General features: G+C 52.0%; 1 protein-coding gene across 3 annotated transcripts in view; it reads left to right on the forward strand.

The window, feature by feature from the left end:
* The first annotated feature begins 814 nt into the window (after positions 1–814).
* Positions 815–14,959, forward strand: part of NDST1 (N-deacetylase and N-sulfotransferase 1) — a 29,410-nt gene continuing 15,265 nt past the window's right edge. For 2 of the 3 annotated variants that reach the window (XM_032772006.2, XM_032772022.2), the window contains exons 1-4: positions 815–1,369; positions 4,505–4,987; positions 5,758–5,845; positions 6,941–7,095. In XM_032772006.2, coding sequence (XP_032627897.1) covers positions 860–1,369; positions 4,505–4,987; positions 5,758–5,845; positions 6,941–7,095 — 1,236 coding nt within the window. In that variant the 5' untranslated portion in view covers positions 815–859. Of the gene's footprint in view, positions 1,370–4,215; positions 4,988–5,757; positions 5,846–6,940; positions 7,096–14,959 lie in introns of all 3 variants that reach the window. The other variant, XM_075068185.1, reaches the window with a different exon arrangement.

Genomic DNA, 14,959 nt, shown 5'->3' on the forward strand with positions numbered 1-14,959 from the left:
GACTCTGAATGAATTAAACTGGGAGGAGATTCCCATGCTCTTTTCTTACTGTCTTCTTGCAGCTGGTTGGCAGGTAGCTGGTATTACCCCCATTTCACAGACAGTGAAACAGAGGGAGAGTGCAATTGTTACCTGCCCAAAGCCAGACAGTGAACCAGCAGCAGAACTCCTCATTCACCACTGGAATTCCTCATTCACCACTGTTTGCTCAAACCACAAGATTGTGCTGCCTCTCAGATACGCGCCCAGACTCACTGCTCTGTTCCCACAGCTGACACACCAGCATGTTGGGAGCTTGAAAAGCATTCTGGGTACTGGCATGCAAATAAGCACACGGAAGGATCCATTAAATGGGCTCCACTGTGGCATTAATAGAGGGTTCGGAGCAATGCAGCCTCTGTGTTTGTTGCACAAGGATCTGAGTGATGCCCCCGCAGCACCTACTTTTTAGGCAGCCCCCTCTGCGCGTTCTTTCCAGGATTGCTTACTTATGCCCCTGTCTCCCCCCTTCTCTCTCCAGAGCACCCAGAGCTGCAGCAGAACTGGGCCACCATGACCGGACCCAGGGAGCCGACGTGCCCTTGCACCCCTTGAGAGAAACGCCCGACCCCGAAGAGGCAGCGAGGTCGATGTCGGGACTCTGCTGGTGTTTCTGCTCTGCCAGGGGACTCTGAATGGATTTGCCATGGTGACATGAAAAAGACGGGGGGGATACCCGACTGCCAGCTGGGAGATCCTACACACACACACGCAGCCTGATAGTATTTTAATTTATTACTGTGTTTTCCTGTGAAGGGAGTTGAGAGCAGGAGGGGGTGGGGGGTGGGGAGGAACCTGCAGTGGCTTCTTGGAAGCAAGGATGACCATGCTGGGGAGGCTCCGGAGGGGTTTCCGACAGGTGTCTCCTCAGGTGGTGCTGCTCCTGCTCTTTGCCTTCTGCCTGCTCAGTGTTTTCATCTCGGCATATTATTTATATGGGTGGAAGAGGGGCCTGGAGCCCTCTGGGGAGATCCCAGGCCCAGACTGTGACGAACCCAAGATTGCCCCTTCTCGCCTGCTCCCCTTGAAGCCCCTCAAGGTGGCTGATTCATCCCGCACGGACCCCTTGGTGCTGGTGTTCGTGGAAAGTCTGTACTCTCAGCTGGGCCAGGAGATCATTGCCATCTTAGAATCCAGTCGCTTCAAATACCGGACAGAGATTGCCCCCGGGAAGGGGGACATGCCCACCCTGACCGACAAGGATCGGGGACGCTTCGCGCTCATCATTTACGAGAACATCCTCAAGTATGTGAACTTGGATGCCTGGAACCGTGAGCTCTTGGATAAGTACTGCGTGGAGTATGGCGTGGGAGTTGTCGGCTTCTTCAAGGTACGTGGGGACCCAGCTTGGGGATGGAATGGGCCATCTGGGGAGACAAAAGGCCAACCAGGCTCTCCGTGCAGGGCAGGGTGGCCAGAGACAAGCCCTTTGGGAGGTACCCAGGGTCTGTTTCTGTTCTGGATCCCCTGCCTTGCCGCAATTGGGAATCTCGGCTGGGGTCCCGTCACATTGCTCTGCAGAGACAAGTCACTGAGGCATAGTCAATTGATTGGCCATGGGAGGAGTTGGATCCAGCCCTGCTAAGCTAGGCAGCTGATGGCAGAACTCTGAGGGAGAGTGTCTGGGTAAAGGGGTGGGTTAAATAGGTGGAGAAGAAGATGGAGACCTTCTGCGTGACCTGGAATTGACCCATCAAACTGTTCCACTAGCAGAAGCTCTCCCCAGGCCATACTGGGCCCTGTGCATTTGTTGTGTGAGTAACAGACTCCCAGGTGACCGGAGATCATCGTGGTTTGCTCATGGGAAGGATCACGTGATCCATGATCCAAGCACGCTCTGTGGGGACAGCTGCTTTGTTTTGGGTGTCACCCTCGGGGCCTTATAAACCCAGGGCTGTGCTTTCAACTGGTGCCAAGTGTGGATTCACAGACCCACCCGTGTCGGGGTGAGGGTACGCTGCTGCCATCTTCTCTAGCTCCACTGGTGACAGCACAGGGAGATGGGATGGTCCCTGGGAGCTGTCTGTCGGTGTTCTGAGCAGAGAGCTGGGAGAGGTGTCTTGTTTTGGTTTGCAAGGGGGTCACGTATCAAGCAAAGAGTTAGCTGAGTCTGTCCTGTGACCCTCTGAGTGTTGGAGTGGATCACTCTTGCTTTCTGTCTCTTGGATTTTGGTCAGCTTAGCCAGCTCATGGGGAGGGGCGAGGGACTTTGGCCTTCCCAGTAGATGGGATGTGCTGTTTCCTTCTGTTCCAGATGTTTGGGAAGCACAGTGGCACTGGGAACCCATTTCTGATCACATCAAGCTCCGGTTCTGTGGTGCCTCTGATTTCGTTCTCTTCGGTTTGTAACTAGGATTTCCCAGCTTCAGGCAGTGGGGGGAGCTGGACCCGCTGGAGCAAACTCGGCAGAGTCCAACCACTTGAACTGAATTTCAAGACATAATAAATCCCTGTGGGTGCAACTATATGAACAGACAGAGAACCCAGCCCTCTGCTGCTGGGAACAAGAGGAGCCTCATTGACGCTAATGCAAATACACCTAGGGTGACCAGATAGTAATTGTGAAAAATCGGGACCGGGGTCGGGGAAATAGGTGCCTATATAAGACAAAGCCCTGAATATCGGGACTGTCCCTGTAACATCGGGACATCTGGTCACTCTGTATTCACCTGTTTACATCATAGAGAATCTGGTCCAGAATTGACCCCCCAGAAGGTCATAAATTAGTAGCTGATGAGACACTTTCTAAGCAGTGACCCCTGAGATGCAGAGAACCTTCACCTGGGAGTGCAGTAAATTCCCCAGGCCCTTGGGCCAAGCTATTGCTGGCCAGAGGAGAGGAACGAGAGCAGACGCTAGACAGTGTATTCAGCCTCAGGGCCAGTGGTAGAGGGAACCCTTGCTGCCTATGAAACCAATAGCTAAATATACAATACCAGCCCCAAGGGCTGCTGGCCCACGTCCACCAGTGCAGCTGTTTTGGGAGGACTCTGCGGTGCTGGGAGTGCAGGCAGGATGAAGGCTGGCTGGGCCCACCCATGGAGCGAGGCCATCAGCATTCCAGATGTGCTCTCAGCCCGTGGGGGGCCTCTCTGGACCCTGGCCAGAGGAATCTGCTCTCCTCACACGCCCAGTGGCCTCCTGTCGACCCCACTGCCCCTTCAATGGAGGAGCCTTCCCCTGCTGAGCAGCGAGGGCCGTTGTTGAGTGGGATGATTGGTGCCCTCACGCCCTAGCAGCAAGGCATGCCCCTTCGTAGCACTTCCAGCCTCTGCTGTCCAAGGACGCCAGTGTTGGAGGACAAGCCAGCCTCGCCCACCCAGCTGGGCAGAGACGCCTCTGGAGCAGCCCTTCAGGCACGCAGCTATGGGTTTCAATTAGCAGCTTGTGTGCAGATGGATGGGCTCCAGACCCTGTGTGGGTGTGAATGGTGCGGAATAGGCAGGGCTGAGCTGTCCCCAGCATTCGCATTCCCCAGATCAGACTGTCCAGGAACTCGGCGAGTTGCACTCTGTAACTTGCTGAGTCGTGCACTCTTAACGCTTGCGCTGGAAAACTCCGTCTGCTGAATCTGGGGGGCTTATCAAACGCCTTGTCCTGCAGTTCTGCTACCTGCTTTCTAAGTGTCTGCTGCTCAGTGTGTCTGAGTCAACAGGCTCCTTTTGAGCCTCTGAAATGAGATCCTGTCTGGGATCCTCCATTCACATAGAGAGCGCTAAAACCTGGCAAGGGAGAGAAGCTTAAATGTCAGCAATGTGTCTGTACAACAGCCCTCCTCCCGGAAGTCTTCTCTCTGCTCAGAACAGGGGTGTGTGTGCAGGGCCTGGGAGGTGCTGGGCGCAGCAGGAAGGGGGCTCTCGGTTTTAGGGGTAGGATCAACACTCTAGCTTTGGTGCCCCAGCTGCGTGACAGGCCAAGTTGGCTGTGGCGCCTTATTGCAGTAGAGCACCGGGGAATGAAGATGGCCGAATTCAGACGTGGATGGTGGGGGACAGGCCAGCTCTTTCTTTTGCAGAAGAGGAGACGGCACTTGCTGTGTCGCATGTGTCTGCTACTGCGCTCAGAGCCTGAGTGTGTGAATCCAGAAGGTTCCCCAAGTGCTGCTTCTGAGGGGATTGCTGGGAAGCAGCTTGTGATGTGCTGCCTTTCCTGCTTCCCCAGCTTGTGTTCCTTCAGCTTGTCCTGCCCGCCCCATCTGGATCTGACCAAACTGTCCCCCCACCCTCCTGGCAGCCCTGCATTGCTCCCTCTACCTGTCCAGGTGATGCAGTCTGGGTATGACTTGCTTCTGAGCGCAGCAGTGGCCTGGATCAGCCAGAGGAGAGCGTGGGGGAATGGCACACAGGGTGCTGCAAGGCAGGCATGGGGATGTGAGTTGCACACCTTTAAATGCCATGGTCCAGCCTTCCCCTGTCCTCTCCCTCTGAGGCCTTTCTCATTCAGTCCACGGGCTCTCCCCTGGCAGGCCAACGAGAACAGCTTGCTGAGTGCTCAGCTGAAGGGCTTCCCACTCTTTCTCCACTCCAACCTGGGGTTGAAGGACTGCAGCATCAACCCCAAATCCCCGCTCCTGTACATCACACGCCCCAGCGAGGTGGAGAAGGGCTTGCTTCCAGGAGAGGACTGGACCGTCTTCCAGTCCAACCATTCCACCTACGAGCCGGTACTCCTGGCCAAGACCAAGTCAGCAGAGTCCATCCCGCACATGAGCGTCGATGCTGCGTTGCACACCACCGTGGTGCAGGACCTGGGCCTGCACGACGGCATCCAGAGAGTGCTCTTTGGGAACAACCTCAACTTCTGGCTGCATAAGCTGGTCTTCGTGGATGCCGTCTCCTTCCTGACTGGCAAGAGGCTCTCCCTTCCCCTCGACCGCTACCTCCTGGTGGACATCGATGACATCTTCGTGGGCAAGGAGGGCACTCGCATGAAGGTCGAAGACGTAAAGGTACCCATGTCCCAGCTCAGCCAGCCAGTGCTCTCGGGGATGGGGGGCGCGGATTCTGATGTGACTAGGGATCCCTGGCCTTAGTGCACTTGGGCACAGATCCCATTGTGCATGGAGCAAGGGCTGAGGGGGTGTCTGGGACACTGGTGCATGGAGCAAGGGCTTGGGGGAGCGTCTGGGACACTGGTGCATGGAGCAAGGGCTTGGGAGTGCGTCTGGGACACTAGTGCACGGAGCTCATTGTGCATGGAGCAAGGGCTGGGGGTGTGTCTGGGACACTGGTGCATGGAGCAAGGGCTTGGGGGTGCGTCTGGGACACTAGTGCACGGAGCTCATTGTGCATGGAGCAAGGGCTGAGGGGGTGTCTGGGACACTGGTGCATGGAGCAAGGGCTTGGGGGTGCGTCTGGGACACTAGTGCACGGAGCTCATTGTGCATGGAGCAAGGGCTGGGGGTGTGTGGGGTGCTGGTGGACAAGCTCGGAGCAAAGGCTGGGGGTATGTCTGGGGTGCTGGTGCGCAAGCTTGGAGCAAGGGCTGGGGATGTGTCTGGGTCGCAGGTGCATGATTTGTGGTCCTAGTGAACTAACATGTAGGCTCTAGTGCCCTCAGAGCATCGTGGGGGGTGAGCCCTTCCACGGGAGTGTTGTTGCTAGAGGACACGAAGCAGAAGTCGCATGGGTGACTCCCGACCCCAGTGTGCCGAAGGTGCGGGTTACTGCGCGATGATGCATGTTGGGTACCAACGATGTGTCTCTCTCCACACCATAGGCTCTGTTTGACACTCAGAACGAACTGCGCACCCACATACCCAACTTCACCTTCAACCTGGGCTACTCAGGGAAATTCTTCCACACAGGTGAGGCAGAGCGGCTTTGCCTCCAGGACCCTCGCTGTCCCTCTCCATTTTGGAGCTTGCTGGGCTGCAGTATCCATCCTGCGCAGCTTAAAAACCCCTCCGGCCCAGGATGTCCGGGACTACAGAGACGGCAGCCGTAGAAGACCCCTTCCCAGAGCTCTCTCTGTCTCAGAGACGCGGGCCTCTGCACTGTTGTATCATGGCAGGAGCTTGAAAGATGGGGGCTCTGCCCCTTTAGTGTCTCCTCTGGAAAACCAAAGGAGGAGAACTCGAGGCATTAGCTGGCAAAGGCATTGGCTGGCTTTGGCCAATAAGAATCCCTAGGGCTGCTCGAGAGTTGTCTAGCCCCAGCCCCGTTCTACAGCCAGAGAGAGAGCAAGTACCTTGGCCAGTGGCAGGGTGAGAAGCCAGGCCCTCCCCGCTGGGCTCGGGCTCTCATGCCTTCCTGGCACGTCTGGCCTGTGTCTCGCTGAATTGCTGAGTACAAGCCGTGTGAGTACAGTCGCAGAGTCACCACGTTCAGCAGTAGTTTCCCCTAGGCAGCGGGCAGTGGGCTGCGATGCCAGCTTAACGTGAAACCTAAACGGAGGCTTGAATAGAGGCTCGAACTGTTAAGAATATCCCTTCAGCAATGTAACAATAGGAAGCCAATCTATCTTGGGGGCTGGGGATTCATGCTCTGCTCTAGTGGCTTATGCCATCCATCAGGACCTTCTGAGCTGCTGGGTGACTGAAGAGCCAAATTTCTCCCTGCTGTCTCAGAGGCAGGGCTAGCAAAGGTTGCTAAGCCCCAAACACGCCTTCAGTCAGTGTAAAGATAAGGATCCACTGCAGAATGACTGCAGTGCCCTGGGGGTTCTCCCACGGCTGCTCCTTTCCACTGGCCCTCCAGGGGTCCGAGCGGCAGCTGAGAGCACGTATGAGGTCCTGTCTCTGAGCTTTTTGCTGCATCTTGGATTTCAGGATGGCAGTCCAAGCCCCCCCACCCCCCTTAACGATCTCGTACCCCACCTGAGCCAGGCGTTCAGGCTCTCGTGTGAGCCGGGCTTTAGTGTGGTAGGGTTGCTGCTGATGATGGTGGTTTGGCCCCGGCAGGCACGGATGCTGAAGACGAAGGAGATGACCTGTTGCTGTCTTACGTAAAGGAGTTCTGGTGGTTCCCACACATGTGGAGTCACATGCAGCCTCATCTCTTCCACAACCAGTCGGTGCTAGCGGAGCAAATGACCATGAACAAGAAATTCGCTGTCGTGAGTAAGATGCCAGCTGGGCAGGGTACTTAGCCGTGGGGGATGCTTGCAGGGCTGGGGAGTTAGAGATGGCATCTCAAACCCTCCCCCCACCCAGTCTCATGCCTTTCCTCCTGCCTTCTCAGGCCAAGCTCTTATTCTGTGGGGAGAATGATAATGAGCAGGAGGAAGAATGCTGCATAAGAGCAGCAGGAGTCTGCTACGTTATCTCTCTCTCCTTCAGTTTGCACCCCCTGTCCTCCCCCTTCTCCTTCATCCTGCTGTGTCTGTGTAGTGAAACCTCATGAGGATGCTCTCAGCACTGAATCCTCTGGAACCTCTTTAAAAGACCCCCAAGTGTCTTTGAATAAAGTTTTGTTTGACCTTTAGTTCTCCATCTCCTACCACCAATGCAGTTTAACTGGCTGTCATGAGCATAAATCCCAATTCTGAACCTTAGCGTCAAAAATGTGGGTGCTTGCATGAACCCTCCAAGCTTAATTACCAGCTGGGATCTGATAGCGCTGCCACCAGACAGGAATTACAGTGCCTGCCTCACTCTGGTCTCCCCAAACCTTCCCTGGGGGACCCAAGACTCAGATGCCCTGAGTCTACAACAAAGGGAAATAACCCCCTCCCCTTGTCTCCTCTTTATTTCCTCCCCGGCTTCCCCTCCCTGGATGGCCCTAGGAGATACCGTTTCAAGTCCTTGAAATGCAAACACAGAGAGATCAAGTTTCTTTCACCCTCAGTCAGAGTCCCTGCAAGTAAGCTTCTGCACTCTGACACAAAAGAGATTTTCACCTTCCCCCCTCTTTCGCCTTCCTTCCCCACCAATTCCCTGGTGATTACTAACTCATGGAAGAAATCCAACAGGTCTAAAGAAACTTTATTAAAGAAGCAAAAGGATGACAATGGGTGTGTCCTGCTATCTCAGGTTTGACAATTATTACAGGTCAATTGCTTCTAAAAGAATATTGAATCAACAGTCCTGTATCCTTTAAAGAATACAATTAAACACTCAGAAAACTACGCCAAGTGATATTACAAAAACCGCCAATGAAGCCTATATTGTGTGTGTCCTACCGTAGTACTCTACAACATTGGAACAAAAAGATTAGGAGAACTTGGAGAGGAACTATCACGTCTCGAGCCGCGAGCTACAGAGAGTGACAAAGACAACACACCAGAAGTCCCTCTTGCAGATTTGAACATCTTGTTTTCCTGACTTGATCCTACTGGGTGCTATAGTGTTTGTCTATCCTTATGGACTCAATGACATTACCCTTGCATGACTCCTGTTTAGGGACCTCGTGTGGGAAACTAAAATTGTCATTAGTGGGCGTTTTACCTATAGCCCTGTCAACGTTTAGTGGAATCTTCAACATATATACGTCCTCGGAACAGGCTGGATGGTAATTGGAATGATTTCCCGCATTGACTTCAAAGGACTCTGGTCATCTGATCCAGTGAGGATGGATGATGTTGACGATGTGCCGACAAATGGCTCCCTCCTTCTAAGCAGGTTTACAATGAATGTGCAAGCCCGACCACAAGCAGTATTGAACTGAAAGAGCCAAACTGGCTTCCTTCCTCGGAAGCCAGTTCTGCCTATTGATTGCCACTCCAATCTTCACAGATTCATTCTCCCTTGCGAGTCCAAAAAGTCAGTAAATGACATGAAGAAGCAGTGGCCCATACAATTTCAGATGAAGAAGAAGATTGAAGATTGTAACATGCAGTGTTCATGCCCTCTGAGGCTAGATTAGCCCGTGATCAAGGACCCTGTTGGAAAACAGCTCCATCCAAAGGAGACATAGGCAAGGGCAATCAAAATTGATTTGCAACTCATTGGACTCCACCAGAAACAGTCATGGCAGTAGCTCCAGCAGTCTAGGAACTGTTATTAAAGTGTTCACTGACACTTACGGCTTCTTACTCACTTCTCCGGACCTTTCGTTCTCCTCGTGAACTCGGGTAGTCATTTGACGAATTGCTTTCCAACTCTAGAGCTGTGACAGTAGGATATTTTCATTTAAGACTGAATCTTGCTTTTACTCATGTGATTTTTTAGAGGTATCAGGGATGTTCTGCCACATTATCATTGTTGTCTTTTCGGTAACTTCAGAAGTCATTCAGCATACTTAACTTACTTGATTCTGATAGTCCCTTAGGTTGCAGAGAAAGGGGCCAGTTTTCCAGTGCTCTCCTACCTTAATTCTGAAGCGACTGCTACTCCTCACTATTGGAAACCAGAAAAGGGATGAAGCTGACAAGTGGTGTCTCGTAATCTGCCATTCCTAGTGTCCGTTCTAAGCGAAAGTCCACTGTTTCTCCTCAGATGTGTTAATTTAGTGGCACTCAGTGAAAGTCAGTGGACCGCCGAACCTATTTTACCCAGCTAGGAGACATTCCTTAGTGATTTCTTTGGGAAAATAAGTTTTCTGTTTCTTCGTCAGCAAGTTATCGATGAAGCCCAGTTTTGGACCTGCGCCACACTGCTGACCACTGGATCAACTCATTTGCATGCAGAAGTTACATCCTGAAATGAAGGGACTGATTACCATGCTCCCAGCCATGTTCTCTTTGAGAAATGTCTAATACTGGACCCCAGAATCCCAGGTGTCCATCATGGAAGGGTGTGCTTATTCTAGTGGTGTTTTTCATTGGTCATGTTATTTTGATAGGAGCTGGAAATGCGGCCAGCTGGGCGAGTTTAGTGCAGATTGGAGAAGAAGTCCTAGCAATTGAGAATTCGCGATAACACAACATGGACCACACACATAGGAGAAAAAGGCCACTTTCCTCTCTTGTCTCTCGTTCGTCCCTGTGCACCCTCGATCTCATATGCTAACCAAGCTTTGAAGACTATTTCGTCCCTCAGGCCGCACTCTGTATCTCTCGTTTTGCTACCCCATCTCATCTGTTGGTGCATTTCACTGTTACCTCACAATCCCTCAGTAACACTAACTTGCTTTCATGCTAGTCAGGAAAAGTTTATTTTGCTGGTGTACTATCCAGACGGGGGGTGGGGTGCCAGCGCACCTAATCTGTTTACAACTTTATACCTGCAAGACCAGCGTGCCTTAGGCAGATTGCCCTGGACTCCGAGTGGTGGATCAGACCGTCGTGGTTGTCGTGAACCCTTCAGGATCAATTCACTGAGCAAACTTCTCCCCAACTCAAGTGTGCAGATGTGTGTACCTCTTTTACCTGTCGTCCTTTGGAGGCCTCATTCCTGTCTCCGCGGAAGGGGGATTGACGGCTATGGAGACATGACGGCAGGATTATATGATTGGCGTTATTGGTACGGTCGGCCGTTACTGGTGTGGGGAGATTATGTTGATTGGCGGCGCACTGCAGTTACCTCGCGGGTTCTGCTACTTATAGGGGGATTACGTGGTTGCGTTAATCGTGCGCAATAGGTTTTAGCTCGTCCGTGGGAACTGTGACGCTTAGAGGTAGATGCTTGATCCATGCAGGTTCAGGTGACCTCCGTGGAAGAAAGTAGTTTCATGACCTCGTATCGTATTCATGAACAGCCAGATACAGATTCACCCTGATCTGCTTGGGCATGGGGCTTTCAGAAGGCTGGTGTACATGGGCTCCAGTTGAACTCGTGGAGCTGTGTGTGCTCAGCACTTTGGGTGATAGCCTGCTGCATTTTCTAATGTTACCTTATGACTCTTTCTGTCAACGCTTCTCCCATCTGGGTTGCTGATTCTCTTATTCACCTGTGTGGATATTTTGAACTTACACAGGCTGTTTTACACCTAACCCAGGGCCTTGGTGCAACCTTGAGGTGAACTAGGCGCTCGCCTCGGTGTTGGACTTGAGGTGGGCGCCACTTTTTTGGCGAACCATGGCAGACCGATCTTCGGGCCGCTCTCAGGTCGCTGCTGGCTTTAGGCGGACGGGGTGTGGAGAGGGAGAGCGCACGGGAGGGCTGCTGCCAGCAAGTAAGGGAGGGGACGGGGCGGCACCGCCGAGAACAACGCACCGCCCCAGCTAACCCGCCATGCTCTGCTCTCTCCCAATGCCATGCATGGCTGCTTCATATCTCGCGATCCCAGGCTGCCTTGGTGCACTTCGTTTCGGGGCTGCACAGTCTGTGGGAAGCCGCGTCGGCAGAGAAGTGAGAGCTCTAGCGACAGCGGGTGTCCGCTTGGAGGGATGCTCGACGGTGTCTTTTTTGTGACAGCAGTGCAGCGCGTGGTGTGCCTGCAGGTGGCTGAGCAGTGGAGCCCATCACTTGAGGTGGGTGGTGTGTATGCGTGCAGCGCGGACCTTAGGGGTGGGGATGGAGAGGCTGCCTTAAAGGCAGGTGCTCTCAGTGGCCCGAGCACACGGTGAAGGGGCGTGTGCTCCCGCGCGGAAGGAGCTTGGCGCGGTGCTCCAGTGGTGGGGCGGGGAGCGCATGAGGCGGGTCACCACAGAGCAGGGTATAAGGGGGGCACAAAGTATGAAAGTTTCGCCCTAGAGCGTGAAAGATCAGCTTGCACCAGCGTATGCAACTAACCCCACGGTGTAAAGCGGGTTCTGCAAGAGAGTGAGTATCATTACTTAATTGTTAGGTTAGCCCTTCCGAAGAAAAGAGGACCTTCTGTCAACGGGGAATTAGGCGCCCAGCTGTTGCTCTCTGTCCCTCCTCGAGTCTATCGCATGACGTATCTTTGAGCGCCTCACCTCCTTGACTTTTCTGTGGCGATTATAGCAGAAAGATTGTCTCATCTCTGCTTTTATTTCGTGTTGCTCTCATTTACCTCACTCCGCCCAACCTGAGCTGCGTCTTGATAAAACATAAAGATCTTAAAGCGTGTTGTAAAGGGGCTTGTTTGTCAAACCTCTTGCAGTTCACTCGCCTGCTTCCATGCACTACAGCCATGCTTGTGTCTGTCTAATGGACTACACTGCAAGCATGTCGCCGATTGCACCATCACTGTCGGTGGCGTCGCAGTCTTCTTGAAACACTTGCGTAGACCACAGATGGTGCTTTATGCTGCTCTCGTGTTAGTATTACCTTGTCCTGCTATGATCTACCCTCTGCGCGGTTTTGTCATTGTGGCCAGTTAAGAGGGAGCTCCTGCTGCTCAAATACACATGTGAAATCCTTGGCTTTGTGTCATACTCCTGCATGCCTCCCTGGCCATCTACCTCAATAAAACTGCACAGAGCACATGTTGATTCCCCATCCGTGGCTGACACAACCGCACCGGGCACTTCTTTTTTGTGTTCGCCCAGCGCTGCCAAGAAGTGCGGTCCCGCCCAAATTTGTTATTGTTCTGGACAGGGGCTGTGGGGAAGCAGATCTGGAAGACGGGGGGATAGACTCGGTGATTCGGCTCTGTGGCATGGATGCTGCAAAGAAGATACCTTGCAGGCTGGCGGACACACGGGTCCAGGTATGGCCTTCTTGCCTAGCCTTACCTTATTTTAGTTATTCTCTTCTGGGCCTAGATACCCTTCGAGCCGATGTTTCACTTACGAAGCTGTTGTTTGTCCTTTCTCTTCTCCCCTCATCCACTCGCTCTCTGTGGCCCATGGGCATCCGCAGATTCCCGGCTGGTGCAATTGCCCGCTTTCCTCCCCCTCCGGAGATGGCCCTTGAGTGGCCGTATGTTGTAGCGGACCCCCTGCGTCGTCCCTTCGAGGAGAGGTGATTGTCATCGTACTTGTGGAGGTTTCGGTCTTAGGGCTAAGGGGAAGGTAGTGTTAAGGTATTTAATCGGAGATACTCGCTGTTCTGGTGTTTGTCCGTGCGCCTAGGGTGAATTGGCACACCCTCTGACGGAGCCCTCTGACCAACGAAGCTCCATTTCCATCACCGCTCCTCCCTTTACGGTAATTGATCATCTCGCTATCACACCTCCAATGCTGATTCTACTCGACGGTCACTCTCATTTGGCACGTGTTCATTTAACAATAAATCGTGCCTAATATGAGACTGCTGCCGGAACATTTAATATGATCAGTAGCCATCTTCTGAAAATGTCTCTTTCTTCCAGACATTCTTGTGCTCCATTGCCTCTTCTCCTCTCAATGGATGCTCTCCTTCAGCCAGTAGCACGGCGTCCATCTGGAAAGCCATCACCCACAGGACTCTAGTGATCTCTTTTATCTGGCGTGCTCGAGCGTCCTGCAGGCTCTCATTTGTTCTCGACCCAATGCATGGTTCGTGTATGCCTTTTCACTTTCAGGGTATTGTAAAGCAGAGAGATAGGCGGGCGCAGCGTGTATTCTCCCTCGCGCCAATGTAAACAAACTTCTCTTTGTCTTGTGAGCGATTGGCTGATGAACTAAAGTGTGGCTGAGGGGAATTTGTAAGCTCTAAAGGTTTCGACATGGTTTTATTTCTTGCTCGCAGTTGGTGTTTTGCACATACTCTCTCTTTTACCTGTGCTATGATTCACCATACTTTCATGAAATAAGGGACTTACCCTATACGTGGCACTTGTTAGTAGTTGTGTAACTACTCATTGTTCTGTTGTTTCTTTTTTACGTGCAAATATTTCATCAATCAAAAACATCACTATATAATTCTATGAGCCTGTACACTTTGGGATTTGGTGGCCTGGTCGAAATGAATAGATGAGGTTTATTGAATGTAGTATGATACTCACACTCACCTCACGTTATCACTAAATTGTTACCTCTTCTTTAATTAGCGAGGAATCTAACAGTATCGTGAGGCCATCGGTGTTACTTTTTCCTCTATGCGTGTCTGCACAGCTTTCATTTGTTCTTAACTCTTACATGTGTGACGTGCCACACACCCGGCCCTGAGCCCAAATGGTACAGACCACCTGTGAGTGGCACTTCGATGGCCCTCCTCTGATTTGTACAACTTTTTGACTACTTTTGTAGCCCATTCATGACTTTGATGTGTGATTTGCATGCATTGATTTATCCCTGTCTATTGTCTTCTACCTTTTGTACTTACACTTGGAAACAGAAGATTAGAAAAGCCTGGAGATAGAAATCACTCTCATAGCCGAGAGAGCACAGAACAGAGACACAGACAAAAGACACACACCCAAAAATCCCCTCCCTGACTTTGAAAAATCCAGTTTCCTGATTGGTCCTCTGGTCAGGTGTGTGGTTCCCTTTGTTAACCCTTTACAGGCAAAAGAAACATTAACCCTTAGCTATCTGTTTATGACACTGGCTCCCTAGGCGGGATGCTAAGATAGAAAAGTATGAGAAAACCTATCTCTCTGCTCCTCTGTTGGAGGCTGAGTAGCAGCAGGAAGAGACTAAAAAGATCAGGTCAAAGATGATCTGAAATGTGAGTGGCCTCAAGAAGGCTGCCCCTGTGTTTTGTAACCCCATACATAACTATCATGTGGCAGAGAGTTCCATGGGTGCTTGCTTAAGCCAAAGGACTTGTCTGCACACAAGCTGTACTACTTTAACTATGCCAATATAGTTACACCAGTACAAACCCCATCCCAGTGTGGACGCACTTATATTGATATAAAGGTGCCTTATAGCTAATTACCCGGGAACAAGCCATGATGTAAGCACTTTATACTGGTATAACTGCATCTACAGTATCAGTTGTACAGTATAACTATTGTGGCTAAAAAACCACACACATCTGAAATAATGATACCGATACAAAACTGTGTAGCACTGTAGTGTAGACGCTTCCTACAGTGGTGGAAGGGGTTTTTCCTTCCCTGCAGTAAATCCACCCCCTCAGGAGGCAGAATTCTTCCCTTGCCCTAGCTTGACCGAACCATGTCGCACAAGGCCGACGTTTTAACCACCCCTGAGCGAGGCAGTTAGGTGGATCTAAATGTGAAGTGTAGCCCTGGCCCAGGGCTAAGTCAAAGGGTTTGTCTTCACTAGAGTTTTAACTGGAGGCAGCTACCACGTTGGCAAA

This window comes from Chelonoidis abingdonii, chromosome 7 (assembly GCF_003597395.2).
Source record: "Chelonoidis abingdonii isolate Lonesome George chromosome 7, CheloAbing_2.0, whole genome shotgun sequence".
Lineage (NCBI taxonomy): Eukaryota > Metazoa > Chordata > Testudines > Testudinidae > Chelonoidis > Chelonoidis abingdonii.